This window comes from Penicillium hordei (assembly GCF_028827395.1).
Source record: "Penicillium hordei strain IBT 12815 chromosome Unknown utg000003l_segment0_segment0, whole genome shotgun sequence".
Taxonomy (NCBI): Eukaryota; Fungi; Ascomycota; class Eurotiomycetes; order Eurotiales; family Aspergillaceae; genus Penicillium; species Penicillium hordei.
Genome location: NW_026623144.1, coordinates 1,167,879 through 1,193,896, shown reverse-complemented (window position 1 = coordinate 1,193,896; position 26,018 = coordinate 1,167,879). Strand labels below are relative to the sequence as shown.

The 26,018-nt window shown below is 49.0% G+C and overlaps 11 protein-coding genes across 11 annotated transcripts; 8 read left to right on the top strand and 3 right to left on the bottom strand.

Moving 5' to 3' along the window:
• Positions 1 to 134: 134 nt before the first annotated feature.
• On the bottom strand, positions 135 to 2,326 carry N7537_005691 (Zn(II)2Cys6 transcription factor domain-containing protein; the record flags this gene model as incomplete). Its single annotated transcript, XM_056896748.1, has 2 exons — positions 135 to 2,159; positions 2,264 to 2,326. 2 exons carry the CDS (start codon positions 2,324 to 2,326, stop codon positions 135 to 137), a joined length of 2,088 nt encoding a protein of 695 aa, XP_056752533.1.
• Positions 2,327 to 3,166: 840 nt separating this feature from the next.
• Positions 3,167 to 4,448, top strand: N7537_005690 (uncharacterized protein; the record flags this gene model as incomplete). The annotated part of the gene is made up of 3 exons (XM_056896747.1): positions 3,167 to 3,238; positions 3,336 to 3,659; positions 3,711 to 4,448. 3 exons carry the CDS (start codon positions 3,167 to 3,169, stop codon positions 4,446 to 4,448), a joined length of 1,134 nt encoding a protein of 377 aa, XP_056752532.1.
• A 904-nt stretch (positions 4,449 to 5,352) lies between these two features.
• On the bottom strand, positions 5,353 to 5,960 carry N7537_005689 (uncharacterized protein; the record flags this gene model as incomplete). The annotated part of the gene is made up of 2 exons (XM_056896746.1): positions 5,353 to 5,841; positions 5,907 to 5,960. 2 exons carry the CDS (start codon positions 5,958 to 5,960, stop codon positions 5,353 to 5,355), a joined length of 543 nt encoding a protein of 180 aa, XP_056752531.1.
• Positions 5,961 to 7,004: 1,044 nt separating this feature from the next.
• N7537_005688 (uncharacterized protein) lies at positions 7,005 to 8,715 on the top strand (the record flags this gene model as incomplete). The annotated part of the gene is made up of 3 exons (XM_056896745.1): positions 7,005 to 7,687; positions 7,742 to 8,513; positions 8,590 to 8,715. The coding sequence occupies 3 exons, from the start codon at positions 7,005 to 7,007 to the stop codon at positions 8,713 to 8,715; spliced, it is 1,581 nt and encodes a 526-aa protein (XP_056752530.1).
• Positions 8,716 to 9,274: 559 nt separating this feature from the next.
• N7537_005687 (uncharacterized protein) lies at positions 9,275 to 9,565 on the bottom strand (the record flags this gene model as incomplete). The annotated part of the gene is made up of 1 exon (XM_056896744.1): positions 9,275 to 9,565. One exon carries the CDS (start codon positions 9,563 to 9,565, stop codon positions 9,275 to 9,277), a length of 291 nt encoding a protein of 96 aa, XP_056752529.1.
• A 1,000-nt stretch (positions 9,566 to 10,565) lies between these two features.
• N7537_005686 (serine hydrolase domain-containing protein) lies at positions 10,566 to 12,534 on the top strand (the record flags this gene model as incomplete). Its single annotated transcript, XM_056896743.1, has 4 exons — positions 10,566 to 11,085; positions 11,153 to 11,275; positions 11,320 to 11,584; positions 11,640 to 12,534. 4 exons carry the CDS (start codon positions 10,566 to 10,568, stop codon positions 12,532 to 12,534), a joined length of 1,803 nt encoding a protein of 600 aa, XP_056752528.1.
• A 3,042-nt stretch (positions 12,535 to 15,576) lies between these two features.
• N7537_005685 (BTB/POZ domain-containing protein) lies at positions 15,577 to 16,290 on the top strand (the record flags this gene model as incomplete). The annotated part of the gene is made up of 2 exons (XM_056896742.1): positions 15,577 to 15,620; positions 15,672 to 16,290. The coding sequence occupies 2 exons, from the start codon at positions 15,577 to 15,579 to the stop codon at positions 16,288 to 16,290; spliced, it is 663 nt and encodes a 220-aa protein (XP_056752527.1).
• A 902-nt stretch (positions 16,291 to 17,192) lies between these two features.
• N7537_005684 (cytochrome P450) lies at positions 17,193 to 18,942 on the top strand (the record flags this gene model as incomplete). Its single annotated transcript, XM_056896741.1, has 5 exons — positions 17,193 to 17,394; positions 17,444 to 18,294; positions 18,376 to 18,486; positions 18,543 to 18,709; positions 18,768 to 18,942. The coding sequence occupies 5 exons, from the start codon at positions 17,193 to 17,195 to the stop codon at positions 18,940 to 18,942; spliced, it is 1,506 nt and encodes a 501-aa protein (XP_056752526.1).
• A 395-nt stretch (positions 18,943 to 19,337) lies between these two features.
• Positions 19,338 to 19,958, top strand: N7537_005683 (YbhB/YbcL family Raf kinase inhibitor-like protein; the record flags this gene model as incomplete). Its single annotated transcript, XM_056896740.1, has 2 exons — positions 19,338 to 19,458; positions 19,555 to 19,958. The coding sequence occupies 2 exons, from the start codon at positions 19,338 to 19,340 to the stop codon at positions 19,956 to 19,958; spliced, it is 525 nt and encodes a 174-aa protein (XP_056752525.1).
• A 559-nt stretch (positions 19,959 to 20,517) lies between these two features.
• N7537_005682 (uncharacterized protein) lies at positions 20,518 to 22,730 on the top strand (the record flags this gene model as incomplete). Its single annotated transcript, XM_056896739.1, has 4 exons — positions 20,518 to 20,608; positions 20,891 to 21,154; positions 21,213 to 21,955; positions 22,218 to 22,730. The coding sequence occupies 4 exons, from the start codon at positions 20,518 to 20,520 to the stop codon at positions 22,728 to 22,730; spliced, it is 1,611 nt and encodes a 536-aa protein (XP_056752524.1).
• A 469-nt stretch (positions 22,731 to 23,199) lies between these two features.
• Positions 23,200 to 25,121, top strand: cp1 (putative carboxypeptidase S1; the record flags this gene model as incomplete). The annotated part of the gene is made up of 2 exons (XM_056896738.1): positions 23,200 to 23,325; positions 23,418 to 25,121. 2 exons carry the CDS (start codon positions 23,200 to 23,202, stop codon positions 25,119 to 25,121), a joined length of 1,830 nt encoding a protein of 609 aa, XP_056752523.1.
• Positions 25,122 to 26,018: the final 897 nt, after the last annotated feature.

Genomic DNA, 26,018 nt, shown 5'->3' with positions numbered 1-26,018 from the left:
TCTCCCAGATGAAGCGTTTTGGTTTAATTTTTGATTTGTGAAAGGATATATACTGGTGTAACCCTATATGTACGGTCTATGCTCTATATGCAGTTTATCGCTGTATGAAATATCTTTTGAATGATGCTTCCATACTATCCACTCAATGGTGGACGGAGGTTGCTTGATTCAATAAAGTTGGCGAAATCATCTGCCTGCGCAAGACCTTCTTGGCGGCTGATTCTGCGCAGCTGGGCGGTAGTCCATGCACGGGTCTCGTGGCTGAGGTTGTGCATGCAGCCCACAGTGAGGAGAACCCAGCAGGCAAAGTAGCCGCCGACGGCCGAGCCGGCGTTGTTCTTGGAGTGCTCCTGCTGCTCCTGCTGCTGCAGCTGTAGCTCTTGCGCCGGGGAAGTGGCGTAGCCCATGAGCTGGGGCACGGAGGCGAGCATCTCGTCGCGCTGGCGGACGATGGTCTGGGTGGCCTGGTGCAGGCGGTCGGCGTAGTTGTTGGCGAAGAACCAGTTGCTGTCGGTGTTAGCGCCGCGGAGGAGGAGGTGGCTGATGGCGTGGTTAGCGAGGATGCGGCAGACGCGCATGCTGTTCCAGATGGAGGAGATCCAGACATCGTGGTAGATATGGTTGACGTCGCGCAGGATGCGAGTCGGATCGTAGCTGTTGCTGGACGAGTTGGATTTGGCGGTAAATTGCCACTCGGAAGGGCACTTGGAGAAGGTGCTCTCGAGGCGGTAGTCAATCTCGAACGCCTGTGAGAGGTAGCGCTCGAGGTACTCAATGGAGATGTTGGCACCCTTGAGAGGACTGGGGAGCGTGGAGGTAGAGGCGGGGGAAGAACCGGATGCAGTAGAGGGGGAGTTGGAGGAATCGGAACGGGCGGCGAGAGCGGAGGAGGCGCCGGAAGAGTTGGGAAAGAACGAGTAGCCGCCAGGGGAAATGTGCTGGTAGAGATCCAGAAGCTCGACCATGCCGCTGCAGGCGACCCAGTAGGGATCCGAGACGCCGATGGCGTTGGCGGCCTCAATGCGCAGCATGCGTAGGCTCGAGGGCATGGGGGAGCCGGAGCGCAGGCAGTTGGTGAGGAGCTCGGAGAAGAGATCCTTGAAGATCTGCAGGCCGGTCGAGGTGGAGAACTGGGAGCGGCCGCGCAGGTTGAGGAGCGAAGTGGCACCCTCAATGTGGTGCTTCCATCCGTCGATAGAGGCCTTGCTGAACTCGTAGAGGGCGAGGACGAGGACAGAGACTATGGTGCTGTCGCGACGGGCGGCCTGGGGGTCGGCGAGGGCGAGATTGACACGCTCCATGGTGCGGGTGTACAGCATCATGGACCGGGTCAACAGGTCGGGATGGCTAGTGGTGCGAGCGAGCCCACTGAAGCCGACAGCCAGAATGGCACCCTCGAGCATGTCATTGCCGCCGTCGTCTTGCGCCAGCATGGCCGGAACATAGTCGAAGAAGCCGGAGGAGGGACCAGACTGCCGAACGACGTAGTGAGAGAGGAAGAAATCGATACCGATGATGACGAGAGGCAAGGAGAAGGGACGCGCTATGACCTCGGGCTGACTGCGGGTGAAGTTGTTGTGTCCTAGCCGTTGGCGGTCGCCGTGGTTGCTGCCGTCATCAGGGAACTGATCGAGAGCCACATCCTCGCCGCCTACGCTAGAAGCGCCGACACGGGAACGACGCCCAGACACGGAGGCAGGAACAGAAGCAGCGGATCCAGGACCGTCGCCCGATACCGGCATGGCGCTGGCCGAGGCATCCTGGTGGAGGGAGAAGAGCCCAGTCTCGTCCGGGTTGAAAGGGTCGTGGAAGCTCATCAACTCGGGCATGAAGCTGCCACCGGCGAACATCCCGGCTCCGACATCGACGTCGCTCATGTCCAGCATGGTCTCGTCGACGACATCGGAGGGGCGGCTGGCGTGATAGTCCGGTGCGGAGGTCTTTAGTTGTTGGTTCTGTGCCTGTGGTGGGGCTGTGCGCTCCACCGAGAGGCGGTTGGTTGGGGTGGCCGTCGAAGTCCTCTTGGAGACTTTTGAGCGGGCGCGGTTGATGACCTGGGTGCTCTCATCGCGAAAGATGAGGCTTGAGGGATCTCTGTACCCGGGGCATTTCTGACCCGTGCGACAACATTGGCCGCATTCTGGGACTGCTTTGTCGCACTTTTTTTTTGAGGTTAAATGTGAGCCAAAATGTCTTTTTTACTTCTTTTTTTAACTGATGATTTTCTATCTTTTGTAAAGGGGCGCAAACAGTAATGACTTACTCTTGTCTTCTTGGCGCGACAATTGTTGCAACTTGTTGAAGGACGACCGCAGTAGACCATCATGGCGATTCTACCAAGTGGTGATGATTGTGGATGGATAGGCGGGGAAATGTGTCAGGCATCAAACCCAACGCATGTCTAAGTATGTACGTGAATAAGAGAGCGCCCTGGAGTGGGGGCCGTCCCGTTCCGCGTGGAGACACAAGGTAAGGCTGGATGAGGTGAATGCCAAGTTCGAACAACGATATGGTAAAAAAGGACTGGAAAGAGAAAGCAAGAGGACAAGACGATTTGAAGTGGGCGAAAAACGTTGTGCCTAAATACACACATACACACACACACACACACACACACACACAATTTATTAGCGCCCAAGGGCTTAGCCGGAAGGGCAGCTATCGATCCATTGTTATCTGTTGTCGAATACTAAGTCCGAATACATGGTAGAAACCAGGTATTATACCGGAAACATCATGTGACATTGAGTACTAGACATACCATATAAAAGTGCATATTATAGATCGGTATCAATGCCCGTATAGATTGTTGAAATAGCGGGTGTTGTCATTTTGGTTAATTAGAGATCACGTATGTATGTACGTGTATGCTCATCATCGCTAGGGATGCTAGTATCCTTGCGGCGTTTCTTTCGGCACTTGGCCCAGTGCCGAGCATCTGCCAGCCCGGCAACTCCCTGCGCTTCTTGGCAGAGGCACGGTTCGGATCTACCCACGATGCTTAATCGTACATACAGACAGCCGGAGTGTCTCGCCAAGGCTGATCTATGTAGGTCGCCTCTGCCGAGCAGGGGTAAGCCCCACAGATGCCGGTAACACACAAGCCTATTCGCTCGCCTTTGCCCATGTCCTATCCGACCCGACTCTCGTCGGTCCCACGAGGTAAATGTCCAACAGGCTGGCCATTGCCACCATCTCTGTCCAATCCCAGGTCGATGATGCCGAGATCTCTACCGAGGTCACCAACACTGAGAAGGCCATCTGGGAGCTGTGGTAGGAGACCCTTTCCTAGTCCGTTATGGATGGTGTGGTCGTCAACTTGAACCTTCTTCCAGCTCGGAGGTAACTCCTTGCATACTGTCCGCCTCCAGTCTCGCATCCGCGAGGCTTTTGCCATCGTCGTTCCTCTCCTTAAGGTCATCGAGTCCAGCAAGCTCTCTGCTTTGGGTGCCCTCCTCGATAACCTCTTGGCCAACTCTGGAATCAACTGGGACCTCGAGACTGCCCTCACCGATGACATGCTCCAGATCTCTCCCGCTGACGCCTCCTCCACTACCAGCAAGAACGCCCAGTCCCTGACTGTCACCCTCACCGGCGCCTCTGGTTTCAATGGTCGTCACATCTTGGAGCGCCTCATCCAGGACCCCAAGATCGGCCGCGTCCACTGCATTGCCCACCGTCCCCTGTCTGACGAGCTTCCCCACCCCTAGAAGTTCAACGCCGTCGTCGCGTCCTCTTCCAAGCTCTCCGTATACGAGGGTGATCTAAACGATCCTCGCCTCGGTCTGTCCGAGACCGAGTTCGCCGCTCTCGCCCAGCAGGCTGGCATGATCATCCACAGCGGTGCCAACCGGTCCTTCTTCAGCACCTACGACCAAGTCCAGGCCATCAACGTCCAGTCCACCAAGGAGCCCGCTCTCATTTCTGCCGCTTCCCTGCGTGGCCATCGCCGCGTCGTGCCCTTCCACTTCCTCTCTGGCACTGAGGCCGCCACCATCAAGCCTGCTTCGGACGACTCCCAGGGCTACGTCGCCTCCAAGTGGGACAGCGAGCGCTTCCTCGAGAAGTCGATCGATCAGCTGCGCCTCCCCGTCCACGTCCACCGCCAACTGCCCGTTCCCGATGGTCGTGAGGCCCAGGGCGAGGAGCTCGACCAGGTCCTCCAGGAGTTCGTCGACGTCGCCGCCAAGATGACCGAGCTACCCAACTCGACCACCTGGGACGGTCACTACGACCTGATCCCCGCCGACCGTCTGTCTCGCGACATTGCCAAGGTTGTCGAGAGGCTGGGCTCGCTGCCCGAGTATGCCCAGAGCGGCCAGCCCAAGATCCTGGCCCACGTCTGGGTCGGCAAGGCCAAGACTGCCGGATTCCGCTACCAGTTCAGCACCATGAACATGGTCCTGCAGGATGCCGAGGGCAAGGGCCTCGCTACGGTGTCGCGGTAGAGTGTTGACCATTCTTTTTGGCGTGTTTGTTCTTGTATGTAGCTTCACTCATCACTCTCCCTGTTTTTTCCTATGCCTAACATCCTCATGTTTACGTTAGCTTTTGCTTTAGCGTTATAAAAGACTTGGTACAAAACTTTTCCTCTCTTCTACAGTGATGCCTTAAAATGTAATATCTTGTAAGTTCCTTTGCTTCCAAGTTCTACTTTGCTTTCAAGCACAATGGGTTTAATATTATCTGAAAATCTGATGTCGAATCATATAATCCATGGTTTTCACCTTTGTCCAATCCTTTGGCTGCGTGACGGCAAAGACTGAGAACATCTATTCCAATAAATCGTCCCCTAGTTTCACTACAACAACGTCTTGGCCACAGTGAGCATCGTTCATCATCTCAATTCTGCCTCTTTCGGAAGAAATGAAAGCTGCTCTTAGGTAAGAGTGGGTGTAAATCTATCTCGTCTTTTTCTGGCAAAGTCAAGCCACTATGAATTGGCTACTACAGTTCGCGATGTTTGCATTGCACAGGATCCGTTTGACGTTTCCAGTGGTCGGAAATGTTTCACCTTAGGCCACGATTCATTTATGTAGCAGGACATGTACAAACGCTTTACTGGTGTCATATGTTCTGAGCTGGCCCTTGTCTAGCAACTTGTGATCACTGAAACATACGCGCTAGTTTTGACAGACAGAAAACGCGCAGAGACATATATTCCAAAGTATTCCAAAGTGATTTGGCAAGGGAATCATGTAGGCAAAAATTGTTCGTAAATTTATGTGACAACGGTATCGTCAGCATAAATGAAAAGATCTATGTACATCGCCTCAAGGCTGGTTTACTGTGCCCTTTGATGTAGCCACCCAGTCGCACAATCGCCAATACGTATACACCGGGTTTCTATATCTAACACTGGTAGTCGTAGACGAGCTTGGCCTCAAGCCTCTCGCCGTCGTCCTTGGTGACCAGGACCCGCCTGGCGTGGTAGCGAGTGCCGTCGAGGACAATGAAGCCGGCGACCTGCTGGGTGACGACGCCCTTGGAGTCGAGGTGCTCGGTCTTGAAGTGCATGACCTCCTCGGTGCCGTCCTCCCAACCCTGGCGGAGGCAGTCGTCATCGAGGTCGGCGAGCTTGCAGATACGGGAGCGACCGCGGATATTGCCCAAGAGGCCGTGGTTGAGCTCGACGGGCTTCCAGTTGAGGACACGCTTCTCCTGGGTGGTGGGGAGGCTGCCGCTGGGCTTGTTCTCAATGTCGAGTAGGATGTTGCTGTTCTCGTCCTTGCGCTGGTTGATGATGACAGTGACGTTGGCCATGGCAATGACCTTGCGGGTCAGCCAGTTGATGCCCTGGACCTTGAGGATCTCGGCAGAGGACTCGGACAGGTTGTCGTTCTGTAGGTATAGTTAGCATACAGGACTTGTGTGACACAGACATGAGGGAATTCGGTGTCTCTTACAACAGCCCAAGAGCCGTTAAGGTCCTGGACGGTCTTGGAAGCGGGAGCAGCCATTGTGTCGACGTGTGAGTAGTCTTGCGGTATATGGTTAGGCAAGAGTGGTGAAGATAGAATCGAGGTTTGATGGTTTGACGAGGGTGAGTTGATTGATTGAATGTCTTGTCTTCTCTCTGAGTTTCTGAAGCTTCAAACACGTTGCTCATATACATTTCATTGTTCATAGATGACACGCCTTGTTCTGTCGGCCCTTGGTACGACACATCCCACTTAGAGTATTCAGTTGCAGATGGAGTAGCATGCCGCTCGCTAGTGGGCATCAGTCAGCCAATGCCAAACACCACTGGCGTAATGAATCCCCTTTGCCGCATCGGGAATAGAAAGCTGGCCCTTTGGGGGCCCCATGTCGTTGGGGGTCGACAGGGACCAAGAGAATCCGCCAAAAAGGTATACAGGTAGGACGGCATGGCTGCAAGTCTGCGGTAATGGTGGATGCATGTGTTTGTGTCAAGTCAAAGCCGCAGTGCCAAGAGTTGCCTCAATTAGGAGCAATGCCCGGGGCTGCCACAATGACGCTGGTAAAAGGACAAAGACACAAAAGGGACGTAGGCACAGTTTCAAACGGAGAGCCACTTGCATCCTGCTAACTTAAACAGGACAGAGGGGGCGACCACTCCACGACCATATCCCAAAGGGGTATGCAGGATGTTCGGTTCACGGCACCATCAAATGCACTGCCAGTGGAGGCTCCGGCGTATTGTCCATCTTGGAACCACAATCCGAAGGGATAATTTCTTTTTTCTCTTCGTTCTTAAATCTGATTTTCCCTTTCTTGGCCATCATCAACAACTCTCTTTATCTCTATTTCGTCTTTGCACTCCCGCGGTCCCCTGGTCACAACCCCCGCGGCGAGACTAAACTTATTTCTTCCCCACTTCGCATCGCTAGCAGCAGCTATATCCACTAGGATTGGGGTCCACTGCAAGCCATGCCCAGAGTCCCAGATGTGCTACGGGACGCCTTTACGATCTGACGCCTGGGTCAACCGAGTACTGACTGGTGTGTCGCGATTCTCCAGCAAAGCGGATCAGCTCCAACATCATGTACGCGCAGTCCAAGAAGCCGCCTATGCATGGGCAGGTCCTCATGCACTCACAATCACAATACGACAAACCTAGCTACCCGCCTCAATACGATCAAGCCCAGTACGGCCACCCTCAACCTAGAGGTCCTCAGTACGAGGCCCCTCCAATGGGACAACCTCAGTATGGACAGCCTCAGTATGGACCTCCCCCAACAGGACAACCTCATTACGGACAGCCACAATATGGCCAACCCCAATATGGCCAACCCCAATATGGTCAACCTCAGTATGGCGAGCCTCAAAATGGACAAGCACCTTACGGACAGCTTCAGCCCGGTCCCAATCCCATGTTTAGAGGGCAATCCACCCCAGACCCCAGGTACGACTCACAAGCTGGGATGACCACCATGGGAGGGCCACTGCCTCTGCCCATCGTGATCCCGCAGCAGCGCCCAGGGTCTCAGGAGCGAGGCTTCATGGCCGCCTATGCGCCATCTCTGGAGTCATGCGGCATCGACCAAAGGTCGTTCCTGCGCTTCATCGATGAGACTAACACGGCCTTGGAGGGCAACAAGTACCTCGCCGGCGTTCAAGTCGTCTCTCTTGGCGTGGGCTTCACTCCCGAAATCATCGTCATGGGCGTCGCCGCGGCGGTGCAAGCGGGCGCCTGGGCGGCCAACAAGGGCTACGTCAGAGGAAGGTAAGTGTAACAAGACGACTCTCCTCTCAAGCCACGATGCTGACCCCGGCTTAGGACCAACAACATCATGGACAAGTACAACCGCGAGCTTTTCGCACCTCACGGTCTGTTCTGCATGATTATGAAACATGAACCTGAGCTCAAGGAGCCCAAGAATCCCAACCGTCTCAAACAGCTTGCCTCACTAGCTGTCAACGGCTCGAGCAATGGCGGCGGCAGTGCATGGATGCGTAACCACATTTCCGGCGAGTCGCAGGGACCTGGGGGTCTGCCTACGGCTGTCGCACCGCTTGTCTACATGGACAACCACCGCCAACACAAGAAGTACCTGTCCGATTCTCCGCCTGAGTCACCAGGCTCCAAGAGGGGTGTCGTCCCCGCCGGAGGCAAGACTTCGACCAAGGACAAAGCCAAGAAGGCCTTTGACAACTTCAACGACTACCTCGACCGTCGCGCTCGCGCAAAGTACACCGCCGAGAACGGCAACGACGTGCTAAGTGGGCCGGCTGGTCGTGGCTTCAGCAACCGGTACCTTGACCCCAATCATCCGGCCGTCAACGGAGGTCTCATCGGTGTGCTCTCCGGCGGCGTGTTGAGTCCTACCCCGGAGCAGCGTGCGCAGAAGGTGGCCGGCAGAATTGATGAAGAAGAGAAGAGAGTCCTTGACGAGTACAACGACAGGAGGGAGCGCATCTTGAACGACCGACGCAGTCAATCCGAGACAGATCGGGAGTTGAGGCGGTTGGAGAAGGACTACGAGCCTCGTCTGGAGCAGTTCCGCAAGAAGAGAAGGGCGCTGGAAGGTGGTAAAAGATCCATCAAGAGCGTAAGTCTAACTCATGTTTTATCCTTCCTGCTGACTTGGTGGTGTTGTTTTTTTGATTGACCATGGCCTTTTGCAGAACATTTTGTACCTGATGATTGTCAACCTTCCTTCAGAGGCCATCCTTGCTGCCGCTTCGTCGAATCTGGAGCAGGAATATGGTCACAGTGTCATGACGGAGACGATGTCACCTCCAGCGTACTAAATTTTCATTCATTATACATTTACATGTCTTTCTGGCAGTCTACGTAGAATAGCGGATGTTATGCGGAGGATTTCTTGATTTTTTGCATCAATCAGAATGTTGAGTGATCTTGTGCGATAGACTAAATACCCAAATCAGACAAAAATGGAGCCTCAATGCCACATCAAGGTCATGGTCTCTACTAGTGTAGTCTATCTGCTCTTGATGATGCAAGACAACGCTAATTACCTGTGCTAGACCCGGACACTGAGGTTGGTATCGAGAGGTATGTGTTATCACTCGACGTTTTCATTCGCTCTATATGCGCGGTTTTCAGTATATACAAACAGAGCAACCATAAAATGCATCATTAGCACAGACAACGCTGTTGAGGATGATGATCAAAACGCCCAGATAATCTATCCATTCCAGAGTACCCGCCATGCACTCTGTACTGACCAACTATTACAAATTAGCAGCAGATCCGAAAAGAAAAAAAACTTTAATAGAAAGTATGAGGGGTTTAAAAGCTGAAAAGGAAATATCGTATACTTATCGAAGAAAGAGTCCTGTTCTTTTCTTACCGGCTAGCCTCGAGGAGGCGCACCGTAACCGTGTCACCAGGAGCGCTCACTAAAGCCAAGTCCCACCTAATCCTCTGGTCGGCGTGGACGTCCTCGAGTCCGTCGAAGCGCTGGAGCATACAGACGAGGACGTAACCAGCCTCGGTGAGGGCGAACTGCTGGCCAATGCAGATGCGCGGCCCACCGTTGAAGGGGAGGTACTCCCAGCCGGAGCGGCGGGCCTCCCAGCGCTCGGGCTTGAAATCACCCGAGTCCTTGCCCCAGACGTCCTCGCGGCGGTGCTGCATGTGCACGTTGTACAGGACGGCCCGGCCCTTCTAGATGTAAATTGCCATCTAAGCCATCCGTCTGTTTGGCTTGTTTGCTGGATGAACGTTGCCCCTGGAGACCTTACGAAAACATTGACAACCCATAATACCCCCTCCTATAGCATCCCCTCGTTCAAATACGTGTCGGAAAGTTGATATCATAATGTGATGGTTTACGATATTCACCATGAGCTTTAGTTCTGCCTCACCTTTCAAAGTGGCAAAAAAGCCGTCCTGGTTGTTCAGCCTCGATCCCCCTTCGTAGGGTAATCTGACTTACAAGCATCAATTCGTCCAGCTCAACCGTATTCAACCTGTGTGGTAGATCTTGAGCCTCTGCGCTTCATGCAAAATCCGGATGAAATTTCTCATTCTTTTGCTCTAACCTTTTGACCATCGACAATGCAATCTCAATCCCCAATTCTGCTGCCTACCAGAAAAATATTCATCTCGTTGATTTTAATGGACCCACAACTATACAAATAACCTCAAAAATTGACAATACTGACCCGGGTGGCATTATAATGTACTGCAAAATTCAAAACGTCGTGTCAATCATTGTATCATATTTAGTAACTATTTAACGTGCTAGTCCCGCGAAGTAAGGTCAGCACACACACGACGCAAGTGGGTGCTCACGGTAGAATTACGTTAATATTTGCAATTACATAATTTTCAAACAGCCCTATCAAGCGATTACGGGCGGTACTCGAAATGGACGTGTGTTGAATTTAAAGTTCATCAGCCCGGTGTCGAATACGAGGGATTTCCAGAAGCAGATGGGGCGATTGCAACCTGGCATCATTATCAAACCTCCATGTCATTTGGCCCTTGACAGCTTCGCTCACATCATTAGAAAGATGGATGCATAAATAGCACGTTGGAATCGCCCACATCACGAATAAAGTCTCCCATCTTGATTGATAAAAATATCATGTACACTTCTCAGGTTTCGACTATAGTCATTTACATGGCAGGCATGGCTCTATTCGGGGTTTGCATCCGAGCCTCTCCAACTCTTCTACCCTCTTGGACTGGCTGTCCCGTCAATGGCCCTCTTCTTCCCCGCCCAACAGATCTCGGCAACTCGCAAATCATCCAGAATGCGACGGCGAAGCTAGCCCATGCTCTTGACTTGTCAATTAGAGGCGAGAGAAAAGCAGGTTTCCAAGTCGACAACACGTCCTTTTCACTCGCACTCGTATCACCATACACCCCAGATTCAGACCAAACCGGCGAGGATATTATATGGTCTTACCACCACCTCGGCAAGAATAACGTCCAGGGAACCAATGACTTGGGTGATGATTCCCAATACATGATCGGGTCCATCTCCAAGGTCTTCTCTGACCTCATTCTACTCCAGTCGGACCTCGATCTGAACGATCCTATCACTCAGTACTTACCGGAACTCGAAAGAGAGGGAACACCAATTCAATGGAGCAATATAACTCTTTCGGCTCTTTCAAATCACCTGGCTGGCATCCCATCCAACCTACGTTAGTCCACTCCGCGGCCCAATACAATCAAAATCACAAAACTAAATACTAACGAGACCATTGGAAGCTTCTTCTTTTGAGTGGTATTCATTGCGCTCTTATTTCGAGCAATTTGGGTTCCCTGTGCTCGAAAACGGAAGTTATCCAATCTGTGGTGTTAGTGGGCTAAGTAAAGCTTGTAACGAGCAGCGTAAGTCTCTTTGGCCACCAACTTGGCACCGCTAATCCATTCAGAGATTATTGATATGATGGCTTCTACACTGCCAGTTCAGCAACCATACTCACAGCCTATATACTCCTCACTGGCCTTCAGTCTATTGGGAATGGCTCTCAGCCGAAAGACAAACAAGACATACCAGGTGTTACTTGATATAGCAATTATTCGGCCCATTGGGTTAACAAACACGGGTATCTCCCCTGGAGATACGGAGAAAGCTGTTATACCACCTCTTGACCCAACGAGCCAGGGGTGGGGTGCAGACTATGGATTGAATGCTCCGTAAGTCAAAAAAGTGCAATCCACCCTCCGCCCCCAATTTCTAATAAAGAAGCAGTGGGGGCGGACTATATTCATCTCTTCGAGACCTCTCAACCTTAGCTGCCCGAATTCTGGACTACTCTATATTTCCATCTCCTGGAATGACGCATCAATGGCTCAAGCCACAATCGATGACGGCTTCGACCAATAATCTTGTTGGACGGCCTTGGGAAATCCAACGGACAGAAAACCTAGTTCCAAGAAACCCACATACTGTTGATATCTACAGCAAGAGTGGAGGTGCGCCGGGCTACATTTCTCAGCTGTCTTTGGTGGACCAGTACGGCGTGGGATTTGTCGTTCTAACGGCTGGTCCTCTAGAGGATGCCACAGCATCAATTTTGAACGATGCGCTCATTACCTCTTTGATACCAGCCATTGACCAAGAGGGACACAGACAGGCTCGAAAATACACCGGAAATTTCTCAGTCCCAGTTTCATCAGGTGTCAACAGTACACAGAAAGAGATGCCAGTGGAACTTAATCTCATTATGGATAGCGGGACGGGTCTCAAGATATATTCATTGACTCGAAACGGATCCGACATTTTAGGGGGGATTCAAGAACTTTGGGCTACAATGATACCCGAGACTGGAATCCTCGGCTCTGATTTCCGCATCTACCCTGCCGAAGTTGAAGTCAAGGTCGAAGGGGAAGACGGCGTTTTTCTGGAGGACTGGCGTATCAACTTTGATGTCGTCCCTCATGATAATGCTGCAATCTCTGATCTACCGGGACAGGGGAAATTGTCATCCAAGGTATGCACTTCGTGGCAGGTGGCAGCTTGGCTCTACTACGGAGGGGAAGCTCTGGATCGTGTCGTTTTCAAAGTAAATCGCACCTCTGGAGAAGTTCTCGGGATTGACGTTCCCTTCCTTCGAAGCGGAATTCTGAACAAACCTAGGTTTTAGGACTTACAGCTGTTCTATCACGGTACGCAGTTACAGATGGTTTCTGTATGAAGCAGATGTCAGTTTGGAAATTGCTAGGCCACCAAAAACCTTGCTGAGGATATCGCAAACTTATGTAATATCGTATATTAAGTGTCGGAAATTGGTAATTACAGTACGGACTACTATGAGCATAGTCAATTGAGTGCTTGAAGGTGTGCGTTTGAAACCAGGAATATGGGTTGCTGAATATTCCTTGGCCACATAAGTAAGATCGCGATCCTCTCTTGTCGACAGGTGTTCAAATGCCTACTTGACAAAGTGCAGCCGAGATAGCTTTGTGATGGTGAAGGTGACGGCCGTCTCTTTTGTGATACAGGGCTGGTGCAGATTAGAAACCAGCCGCATTATGGGAAATTTTCCCTTCACGCTATATACGAAGAGCCGATTTAGTTGGAAATCAACTTGGACCTTACAGCTCATGTACTCCCCGGAAGTAACAGAATATTTAATCATTCCTCTAAAATACAGCACTCTCTCTATCCTTAGGTGCATGCCAGCCTCCTCAAAGATCTGGTTGTTTTGCTCTAGCTTCTCGCCAACAATGTGCTTGGGCATGCATGTCTCCCATAGCCATCGATAGAGTCCAACAAGTTGAGCCTCTGGAAAGACGAACTTTAAATCGTCGCATTCGATGTCAACAAGCACTTTAGATGAGGATTAAAAGGGCTCCGTCGCCAACTTATGACCCGTTTCTGCTTCCTGTTGTGAAGTGGAGAGCTGCGATATTCAGCAGGCAATTGGAGCCAAGTCCTTTCACTTACTAGTTAATGGAGGGGTATTATCTAATTTTCTTTATCACTAAGGGTTGGCAATTCACTAGGCTGTTGATCTTCATGTTCCTCGCCCGGCAAGTGTTTCGGGCTTCCATTTTGTTCGTAGGAGAGGTCAAGGGTCCGGCCAATACTATTCCTTCAATCCTTGGTCACTTTCATAGACTATGCAGACGCAGGTGGCTAAGTAGTGACTTGTATGATCACCACAGTGGCTAATCAACGTAGTTAAGGTTTGACTAGAGATTGGTTACTTTTTCGGGCTCTTGACAGTCAATCTGATCACAGGTTAGTGATCAACGAGTCGGTCCGGGAAATTTGATCAGGCCTCACGATGTTGAGGGTCAGATATAAGCGTTTATTGAGGATATATATATTTCAATCAGTCACTTGTTCCACTCTTATTGGAAGTCTCAGAAATTCGACAGACGGAACATTGCAGAAATTACAGTTATCAAAAAGAAAAGTTCTAGAGAAAAAGAAATCCATGATCTTTGGGGATGAAAGTGTAAGCGCTCTTTGATGGTTCAACGTTGGGCCAATCAAAATGGTAAAAACAAGAATCGAAGATTGAATAGCACTTAGTGCCTCAATTTCAGAGGGCCGTGAAGGATTCAACAGTTAGGCGATATTTCTTGACCGACTCAGCATCAATTTTCCCGATACGACTCTTGCTAGACTTGACCACTGAGCATCTAAAAGCATCAAAGTCTTCGCTGCAAATAGTTGCTGTAAAAAGAAGCCACGGGTTTCAACAGGCCTCAATTAAGAGAGATGTCCCTCAGCGCGTTCTACCAAGCAGAGCACTTGCGCAACCGAAGGAGATGAGAAGCCTATAAATACCTACCTCCTTTAGCCCCGGCAATTTGCTCTACAATTTATTTACCTGACCCTGCAAAGCCGAGCAAGCCTGTGTCTGAGTCACTTGATAAGTCCTCTCCCATTGGCCCAGTACTGATATTTCCACTGTACTGGAATTTATAGAATACATCGTGGACCAGCAAGCCAGACAGTGCCCGTGAAATATACAGTCCTCAGCACACCCACTGTGCCAACCAGCCAGCTGATCAAAGAGACAAAACTTAGGCTGGCGGTCTAAGTGTCTATGCTAAGAGGTCTCCGCCACAGTAGCCGATTCGGCTGATCTAATGTACAGCCTCTGTGTGTATTCCCAAGGCGAAGGCGCGAGGTATGTAAATCTTATTCTGACCTGTCTGGAATTATACCGTATGATCCCGAAGACGATGCGATTTCAATCGAACCGAGGACATTCCACCTAATGCACGAGCGCAAGGACCACAGCTCTTTGCCGTCTCTTCGTCCCTGGTTTTGAGCCCACCCTTTCAGCACGGCAATGAGATATCTAATGGTCAAAGTTTTTAGAAATGCGTAGCACATTTATTTGTTTTCTAGTTCAGACATTTTATCAGACCCATAGAGCTACACCTGCACAGCTGAGCGTCTGACTGAATTCCGAACAACTTTCTCTTAAGAATTGAGCTCAAGATGAATTTTAACATCTTTTTTTCTTAGTTAGCCTGTAAGGCAAATCTACCTTCTTATGTCTTGGTTCTTGATATGGGCTTGGTTTGAGGTGCTGTAATTACTGGAGTTGAGGTATTAGATCATTTGTTCTCAACAGACACCGACACGGGGGCTCAGCAAGCAGAGAAGTGATATCAAATTTTAAGTGGTATATTTGTATAGCTTTATTGCGATTCTGATGCTGTTTTTGATTGAGAATGCTTCGGTCATGATAGCAAAGTCTTTTATAAGTGGAAGACATTTCAAAGACACCGAAACTTATACATGTGTTGGCTAGTAGAGAAGGGAAATAAGAGAGAGCTTATAGGAGAAAACGACCAGAAGTGACAGTAAAAGTGAGTCAGTTTGTAGCACCAATTTCGAGGAAGATAATCAGTGAAGGGTTTGGTAACATGTCTTAAGACTTTGTGGATATCCTTCTCACCATCCATCCTCCTTCATCATCAACCCCAGAGACCTCACCTCAATACTACTGCATAACCTTTGCAAGACTTCCATACAATATCACCAGTTCGACTGAGCCTTGAGCACTCGTTCACTCCAGTCTTAGCAAGCGCGATCTTCCCAAGCGGATGCCCTAGGTCCCTTAGGTATCCCTCAAAGAAATTCAAGCATCTGAAGCGTGATCAAGGGCTGTCTCGACCCATTCGTCGCAGCAAAGGTCCAGTTCACGAAGAAAATCAAGATGGCTCAAGCCCCCGTCCGGAGCTTCAAAGCCGGTGTCAATAAGTAAGTATTGTGATTCAAAAATATTTGTTTACCGCTACTAATCTGACTTAGATTTCAAGGACCAACAGTGACGATCACGGTCGGGCCCTCGAAGAAACCTTTCTATGTCCATGAATCACTTATCTACGCGTCTTCTCTTTTTTTCAATAAGGCTATATCGGGGTCGTGGAAGGAGTCCGAGGAACATGCTTTTGAACTCCCAGAAGATGACCCGCAGATTTTTGCTCTATATTCACACTGGCTTTACGTTGGCCAAATCCCCGTCATTGTTCAAAATTCAACAAAGGAAGAAGCAGCAAATAACAATTACAAGGAGTACTATGATCTCGTCAAAGCATATGTGCTCGGTGACAAGTTGCTCGATGTCAAGTTCCAGGATTCAACAATCCAGGCAATTGTCGAAAAATCCGCAGCACCCGGTACAGATGGACAGCGTCACTATCCCGGTGCAGGCACGATCATTTATGCATACGCTAACACGACCGAGTCTGCTAAAATCCGCAACCTCTTTGTGGATATCTATGTGGAAATTGCGGGACCAAGATGGCTCACCAAAGAACTCCCAAAGGATTTTCTCTATTCAGTTGTTGAAGGTCTCATGAAGAAAAGAGTGCCTCCTTCCAAGCCAATTAAAGCATCCGATTATTTCCTGCGTCCCTCGGGAAGTTGACTTGGAGAGCCTTGCCTAGACCTCTGTGTTCAATTTCAGCATCTCTACGGCTACTCCAGTGTGACAATGTTACCAATCTTCACCAGGTTTCTCTCAATTCACTCATCTTCCAACTTTGTTATGAACGAGGTCTGTTTAGCTCTGCTTTCCGGGTCAAAAATATCTATCGTGCTTATGGGTCTGCATGTGGAGAGCTGAGCGTGTAACTGAACTTTGAACAATTTCCCCTTGAGGATGAAGTTTAGTAGCCAGATGGAAATTATCTCACGAAGATCAAGCTCCAGGGCTTACACCCAGAAACTGCTAGTGAGTAGTTACAAGTTGGATCCTAGGTAACTAACTACCAATTAGTTTTGCTTAGATTTCTGGCCAACCCCACCACCCTAAAATATTGGGCAGTGGCACCTTGGGTTGTTAGTCTCCGTGTATTTCAAAATTAAGAAACGGAAAACAAAGCGGCACTTGGCCATGGACTCTCACGATCTAGGTGTCTATTCCGATAATGCCGCGATCAAACATCCAATGTGGATTAAGGCCATATACGGTAGCCACTGATGTATGCTAACCTTCTTCCTATTGGCGTTGCCAAGCACCCCGTCTTCTATCTAGCGCGCCACTATCACCATGTCAGTGCGCTAGTATTTGCTGTCAGCTTCGTATTTTCGTCAGGGATGGGCCATTCAAAACAAGTTCAATTCAGCCAATAGCCCTTCGAGGATTCCAAACCGGCACAATTGGTACTTATTTTGCTACTGTTGGCGGCAAAACCAGAAATGATAGTCCATATGGCGCATGATTATCTCACCGCTACAATATTAAAGCTGATTCTTGAGAGATCTGACATGCTTTCTTTCGCAAATTTTTGCCTTTGAATTTCTATATTTTCTGAGCAAACTTGGAACATGGCCGGTCTATTAGCGCTGGGAATATGTGGGTTGGTGATATACATTACCGTCAAAAGCATCTATCGGCTGTATTTCCACCCTCTCAGCAAGATTCCCGGGCCAAAACTTGCCGCTATCACAAGCGGCTATGAATTTTATTTCAATGTAATCAAGGGAGGAATGTTCATCTGGGAGATGGAGCGGCTACATGAGATATACGGTCAATTCTACCAGTCATGTGCAGTATTATCAGTCTGATTTTTCATTAGGGCCCATCATCCGCATTACCCCTCTTGAGGTGCATATCAAGGACTCAAGCTATTACGATGAGATATACGCCTCTAGCAAACGCAAACGTGAAAAGGCCGCTGAGTTAGTCACTCGGTTCGATCTCAAGGGCTCGACATTCGCTAGCATCTCCCCAGAGGACCACCGGCAGCGGCGTTCACATGTTGAGAAACACTTTTCAAAGCAGGCGGTCTCCAACATAGAGCATTTGATATATGAAAACATTGACAAACTCAACAATCATTTCAAACGCGCTTTTGAATTCCATAAAGTCATCAGCCTCGATGCTGGCTTTGCTGGGCTGACCTCCGATGTCATTCACAAATATGTCTATGGTTTCAACAGTGGGAACCTTGATGACGATGACTTTAACACGAGTGTGAGAGACGGAATCAACGGACTTTTCAAATTCTCTCACGTATTATCCTTTTTCCCAATCCTTCAAACCATCATGAACTCGCTTCCATTGTGGTTGCTCGAAAAGCTTGACCCATTCGTGTATGCACTAGTGTGCCAGAAGTTGGACCTTCTTCGTCGGACAGAGGAATTTCTGCAAAATAAGTCCTCAAACTCGGAAACTGGCACCATCATGGAAGTCATGTGTGGTCCCAGTATGCCAGAGGATATGCGCGGCGCTATTCGTCTCAGCAATGAAGGATTTTCATTGATTATCGGTGGTACTGAAACAACTGCTCGATCGCTAGTTATTGCGGCATTTCACATATTGGACAATGAGTCAATCAAAAGCAAGCTGCGAGAGGAACTGCGGACGGTGATGCCCACTCCTGAGTCTCGACCAACATGGAGGCAGCTTGAACAGTTGCCGTATCTGGTAAGTACTCTCTTACATAGTGTGATAACTGGTCTTTCTATGATCTTTATCTAGTGTCAATAACTCACTTATTCCTTATAGTCTGCAGTTGTGTGGGAAACATTACGTGTGTCTACTGGGATTGCAAGTCGATCGCCTCGTGTCGCACCTACTGAAGCATTGGTCTACAAGAATCACGTCATCCCTGCTGGAGTATGTGTAGGCATTGTTACTAGCTCCGCAGAATTTGTATTGATATAGAAATCTAGACTCCAGTCAGTGAGACCCACTATTTCGTTCTCACAGACCCCCAGATCTTCTCCGATCCGCACACCTTCGACCCAGACCGATGGTTACGTGCCGCAGCGAAAGGGGAACATCTGGATAAATATATGGTCAACTTTTCCAAAGGCAGTCGGATATGTGTGGGCATGAAGTAAGCTGCTTGAACTCCTCTCCTTCTTTCCCGATATCTAACCTACGTGATATTTCAGCTTGGCCTATGCGGAGCTGTTTCTTGTACTGGCGAGTTTTGTCCGTCGTTTTGACATGGAACTGTTTGAGACGAGAGCAAAGGATATTGCTTTTGCGCGTGATTTTGGAACTCCATATCCCGACGAGGGGAATTCCCGCGTGCGAGTTATGGTCACAAAGGTGATTGAGGAGTGAGCTTTCCACCGGAAATTAAATGTGAATTTCAATTTACAAGAAATAAAAGGCCTAAAAACGGCCTAAAAAAAGGAGGATACCGTAGTTGGTGTGCTCAAAGTTGGAAATATGAACTATGTTATGACTCACTGAATGATTATTGGAAGAGCCGGTGCCGTGATAGCCGATATTCAAGACCAATCATGAATGCTAAAACGATAACTCGTGTAAGAATATGTAAGAATATGTAAGAATACCGAAAAGGGAAGTCAGAACAACGTTATCTCCGTGCTAAGTCCGAAAGCTTGTGCAACTTTATTTTGGAAGGAGCCACCCGGGCACCTGGACGTCCTTGTTCCAGCATAACACCTCCGAGATCCCATTTCTCATCCCTCCATAGTTTCAAGATATCCAAAATGCCTTCGGATAACCACGTCAAAGCAGGCTTGGCTCTCATCGAGGACAAGTCCAAGGTCCTTGGCTTGACCATTGGCAGCCATGAGAACGTCCAGCCAGGCACATGGCTCCCCCGCACAGGTATGGACCAGTCCATTCCCTGGCATCCCCCTCCCTTCTCTCCCCTCCCCAGGTCGCGTGATCGGCAATCGAGATATGAACTGACAAAAACCACAGCAGCGCAAGAGCCCCCGAAGCTCTCCTTTGCCGGCGCCAACCCCACCAGCACCTACCTGGTTGTGGGCTTGGATATTGACGCTCCTTTCCCTTCCTTCGGAATCCTGGGACCCATCCTTCACTGGATCCAGTCCGATATCAAGGTCACTAGCGAGGGTGTGCTTGCGTCTGACGCGCCCTTCGTCGCCAACTACATCGGCCCCGCTCCTCCTCCCATGAGTGCACCTCATCGGTACATCTTTCTGCTGTACGAACAGCCTGCAGACTTTGATCTCACGATCTATGCGCCTGCTGGTGGCAAGAAGCTTAGCAACTCGAATCGCATGTGGTACGATCTTGATGCTTGGGCGGAGAAGATTAAGCTTGGTCCTCTTGTTGCTTTCAACTATTTTACCTCTAACTAGTCGGTTCTTTATCAACATTAATCAGATCTGTGGTTTGATGAAGTTCGAATGGGAGGATATGGTGTTTCTTGCGGTATTTTCCATTGTCGAGTCCAGGGGAACAACCTAGTCTCACTAATTGTCAGCTAATGGATGCTTTGCTTTGGTTAAATTAATGAATAACTCTCAACTTCTCAATATAGTAGCTATATCGTAAATATTCAAGGATATACACATATATGTTCTCTTGTTTCTGGTATTGGGCTGTAAAAGATGCACAAGGCGCTTTTCGACGACTCACTTGACTTGGGAATTTGCTAGATAATTTCGGATATGTGTTTACTGCCTTCAGCATCTGGGGTCAACGGAGAATTTCGGGGGCTTGAAAGGAGCATTGGATAATGTCTTTGCTGATTGTTTGACTGACAATTCCATTGTTGCATTGCCACCAACAGTATAAAAGGGCAATCAGCTCTTCCACAACGATATTCTGGGTTTAATTTCATGGGTACTTTGTCTTTGGTTCTCTTTCGAATTCCCTCATACAGTTTAAATTTGTGTGAGTTTTTCATCGAGAAATATGACTTCCAACAAGCCGGTAGACAAGCTGGCCGATAATCTGAAGGGCTTGGTCATCGGTGCCAGTGGTACAATTCCTGGATATCAACATGGTATGTTGTTCCTCAAATCAAACAGAAGTCACACACACATATAGGAGAGAGGGAGAGAGAGAAGCAGTTCCTAGATATCATTTGATGAATGACACCCGTTATCTAGGAGATATCAAGCGGATTGTCGAAAAGTGTGGTGCGAAGTTTGCATCGATGAATATTAGTGAATGTACTCATTTAGTGACAACCGAGGGAAATGCCAAGAGAAAGTTGAAAAAGAGTTAGCATTGAATTTCGTATCCCCTGGTATAAGAGTCAACTAACAGGGCGATTTCATTCCAGTCAGTCGGGCTCATGAACTGGAAGGCTGTGAAATTGTGAACATTGATTGGCTGCTCCAGAAGATCAAAAAGCACATTCCAGAGGCTGATCAGAATGAAATACTCAAGCGTGAGAAAAATGAAGGCGATAGACCTAAAGGCAAAAAGCGTGAGCGAGAATCTTCTGGGGATGACGAAGGAAACCCTTCAAAGAAAACGAAGGATGAAGAACAGATCAACCTCAAGAGGCTGATTGATTTAGTTGACGAGAGATACCCAACATCGAGTTAGTAATGCGATATAGTATCTTCTTTCCCAAGACTTGAATGTCTAACACTTCTTAGGTATTACGACTTCCGTTTACCAAGACGACGCGGGATTGATATGGGATGCCACGTTGGTCAAACCTGGTGTGGAAAAGCAAATCAAAGTTTTGCACATCCAGCTTCTCGTTCATCACGAGTTACAATTGTTCCACACATGGGACTTGCAGTGTCGATTTGGATCGTCTGGGGAATCAAATGCAATTGGAAAGTTCGGAAGCCTCGACTCGGCCAAGCGTACGTTTAAGACGAAGTTCAAGCTGTTCAGTCATCTAGCCTGGGAAGATCGGCATGCTCTTCCCCCATCCAAAGGCTGGTTCTTTCTTGAAATGCATCACAGGGAGGCACCCATCTTCACCAGCGAGATCAGCCCGTTACCTGCAAGCGTTGAAAATGTTTTGAAAATCATCTTCACATCAGGAAACTTGAAGAAATACGTCGAGTGTCTAAACGACCACGGGCGCAGTGTTTTGCTTGGAACCACAGTGGACAAGAAAAAGCTTCTGGTTGGGATTGCAGTTTTGGGTAAACTGATGGAGCTCACCAACCCTCAGCTGGCACCTGGGGACTATTCCAAGGCGAAGGAGAGACTGTGCAAGATCTACGAAGGCTTGATTCTGACAAATCTCACTCTTTCAGACGCCAATGATACCGTCAGGCAGGAACTGGAATCCCTTGATCTCTTACTCAAATTGCGCGATGCCAGCGAGATTCTAGAAAAGAACTCCCAGTCTTCCTCATTGGCCATGAGCCAAATATCCCAAGTACTTGGTCTGGCAAAAATGACTCCAGGTATATATATTTTTTTATTCCACCCTGTTGTAAATTCTTGGGTGCTTTGCAAAAGACCAAAACATGAAGCTAACCCCCGCCCCTTATGAACAGTGAAGGCAAATTCGACAGAGTTCAAGATGCTCCGGGAGTATATTGAAAAATCTTCTAGTCCAAAACACCCGTCTCAATTCAAGGCAAGCTGCGTTCAAAATATGTTGGCCAAAGCCCGGTTTAACGCTTTCACATTCCTAGGGGATAATGGGCATATTCCGTCTCGAACGTCCCGGAGAAGCAGAGCGTTTTGCCCAGTGGGAAAAGGAAAACCTTGCTAGTATCGGAGACCGGCGACTTCTGTGGCATGGCTCAACGTCTAGTAATTTTGCAGGGATCTTGAGTCAAGGGCTCCGTGGCGATGGAATTGTCAGTACCGATGGGAAGCACTTCGTTCCTGGAGTCTTCTTCGCCGACATATCCACCAAGTCGGCAGGATATTGCCGACAGAAGGGAGAAGCCTTGATGTTACTGTGTGAAGTCGAGCTGGGTAAAGCCTCGGCCGTTTCAGATCACCATGTTGGCAGAACTGTCCATCAAAAATGGCGCAATGCTGGATATATTCACCCAGATTTCAAGGGGATCCGGGTGCCAGATGTTCGCGCCGGAACAACGACTTCTAACAGCTACCCCGGTCTTTACTATTCTGAGTATGTGGCAAAAAGCCCATCACAGATTCGTCAACGGTATTTGTTCCACGTCAAGATTGTTTGAAATGTCAAGGACTTCGTGTAAAGAGGGTTTCAGGGGTTTGGTTTGGGAACTACAGAATGTTGAACTTTTGCTGTCAGAATGCGTTGGAATATGTTAGTGCAATACAATTCTGGATATTCCCCATTACACTGTATAGTGTACAAGCATGTGTTGCATAATGACAGAAATATAGTACGACAATTGTGTACCATTTAGTGGTATATAACTCTCTAACTAAATTGATAACCATTCGTTATATTCTAGGTGGATATGAAGGCGGTAAAAAAGCATGTTGCACCAAAGGCACTAAGCACGGTCCATGGTGCATTTTGATTATGTAAGTATCAGTGATCTCCGGGCCCCTGGGCCCCGCTACCTGCCCGCTACCCAAGTGGAAGTCAAGGTACTAAGGGACATGCTTTGTCCTTTGTAGGCATATTTCCTTGTAACTCTTCTCTCGAGTCTTTTGCTGCCCCAGATTATTCACGTCATGATTCATTTATGGACCGCCGCTTTGGTAGTAACTGCCGCGGCGCAGTACTTTCCGCCCATACCAGAGGGGTTGAAGGTAGTTGAATCGCAGCATCAAAAGGGAGTAAAGATTTCATACAAACAGGTGCGATTCCTTGCAAAGCTTTGACTCAGATATTATGTGGTCCTTCATATCAAAAAAAAAAAAAAAAAATCCTATGCTGATGAATTGCACAGCCTGGGATCTGTGAAACAACTCCGGGAGTGAGATCATATTCGGGTTACGTCCATCTACCCCCTGGTTCTCTGGACGATGTAAATGTTGATCAAGACTACCCGATCAATACTTTCTTCTGGTTTTTTGAGTCTCGTCATAACCCGAAGAATGCACCACTGTCCATATGGATGAACGGAGGCCCAGGAAGTTCTTCTATGATTGGCCTCATGCAGGAAAATGGGCCCTGTATAGTTAACGAGGATTCTAATTCCACGGAGCTCAATCCCTGGTCCTGGAATAACTATGTCAATATGCTGTACATTGATCAGCCAAATCAGGTCGGCTTCAGTTATGATGTCCTAACTAATGGTACATTTGATCAAGTTCAAGGAGCCTGGAACTTGTCGGAGTGGCTCGGGGTGCCCAAGCAGAATAGCACTTTCTACGTCGGCACAACAGCTAGCCAAGATAAGTCAACGGTGGCTAACAGCACTCAGAACTCCGCACGGTCACTATGGCACTTTGCTCAGACCTGGTTCACCGAGTTTCCACACTACAAGCCCCATGATGACCGGGTCAGCATCTGGACTGAGTCATACGGCGGTCGCTATGGCCCATCTTTCACTGCCTTCTTCCAGGAACAAAATGAAAAGATAAAAAATGGAAGCATCGATACCTCGGGGGGATCACACTACATTCACCTGGATACATTGGGCATCATCAACGGCTGCATTGATCTCCTAGTACAGGAACCGACATATCCAGTAATGGCATACAACAATACCTACGACATCCAAGCCATCAACAAGACCGTATATGATCACGCCATGGATGCATGGAGTCGCCCCGGTGGATGCAAAGACCTGATCACGAACTGTCGGGCGCTGGCCGCAGAGGGCGATCCGCAAATGTACGGTAACAATGAAACCGTCAACAAAGCGTGCCACAATGCCGACAGATTCTGCAGCAACAATGTCGAAGGTGCATACATAGAATATGCAGACCGTGGCTACTACGACATCACCCACAAAAACCCAGACCCTTTCCCACCGTCCTACTTCTTGGGTTGGCTGAACCAGCACTGGGTGCAAGGCGCACTCGGCGTCCCGATTAACTTCACCGAATCAAGCAATGGTGCCTACAACGCTTTCAAATCTGTCGGAGACTATCCGCGTTCTGACGTGCATGGCTACCTCGAAGATCTGGCGTACGTGCTCGACTCTGGTATCAAGGTCGCTCTCGTTTATGGTGACAGTGACTACGCTTGCAACTGGATTGGGGGTGAAGACGCCAGCTTGCTGGTCAACCATGCTGGTGCTTCTGGTTTCCGGTCTGCTGGATACACGCCTCTACGCACGAACTCCTCGTATATTGGGGGCCAGGTCAGACAGCATGGCAACTTTTCTTTCGCACGTGTCTACGATGCTGGCCATGAAGTCCCCGCCTACCAGCCACAGACTGCATATGAGATCTTCTATCGTGCGCTCTTCAACCGTGATCTGGCCACAGGCAAGATCAATACTGCACGTAATGGCTCATATACCACACGGGGGCCTCCGTCTACTTGGCATATCAAGAACAAGGTCCCAGAGAGTCCGGATCCGGTTTGCTATATCCTTGCTTTGGAGTCGACATGCACTGAAGATCAGATTGCAAGTGTGATCAATGGCACAGCTATTATTCGTGATTATGTGGTTGTTGATGTGGATGAAAAGTTGCTGTAGACTTCGTGCAATCTTTATGCACATTATCGTTCTGTGCACCTTACTAGCACATTCATATCACATATAGAAACGTGTATTCTTCTACAAATGATCTCTTATATGACCATGAACTTGCATGTTCGGTATCCAATATGCTCCCCTCCTGCAGCCAAGACACATATCTCAAAGTGTACCTGGTCGGATAGCGACTCGGCCAATTCAAGAAGGTTGCAGGTGGCACATAATTAGTTATCTCACATTTTGAACACGATAGGTGGACCCGGGGGTTTCACAAGCCGTGACAACCCTGCCTAGGTAGGTACTGCATCGCATGGAGGTTCGCAGCGTGTGGGTTCGGCCCGAACCGTTGTGGCACCCGATTGGATGGATGATGGCTCAGAAAACCGGGTCCCCGTTTCGGTCAAGTACATGTAGTTTCCTAGTAACTTCATCATGAGTTAGCGTGAGTTTCGGATGTGCTTCCCCGTGTCTGAATCATTATCATCCAAACAGGGTGTCTACCATCATACAATGTGACAACCTCAATGTTATCCTCCTGGTCGTCTCCAAACCTGGTCGCAGTGCTCTTGGTCCTAGCAGAATAGGGAGCATAGTGATGGATGATGGTGACAAATGACTCTCCATCTGTGGTCTTGTTCAACGACAAATATTGTTGTGAAATGTGGAGTCTGCAGTATTGTCGTAATATTATAGGTTCGTGACCTTGCCCTGGGAGGCATTCAGAATCGTCCCTGTTAGTCCGGTTCAGTCCCAACGAGGGCCCTCTTCGGGAGAAGTACGTACGTATCTTATGGTCTACTGAATTCAAAGTCGAATTGATAGATTGAGTAGTCACACGCGTCCTGTACTTTGCTGGAAGCCACACAAAGCAGTGTAAGATGGCTAGCACCTCCGAGT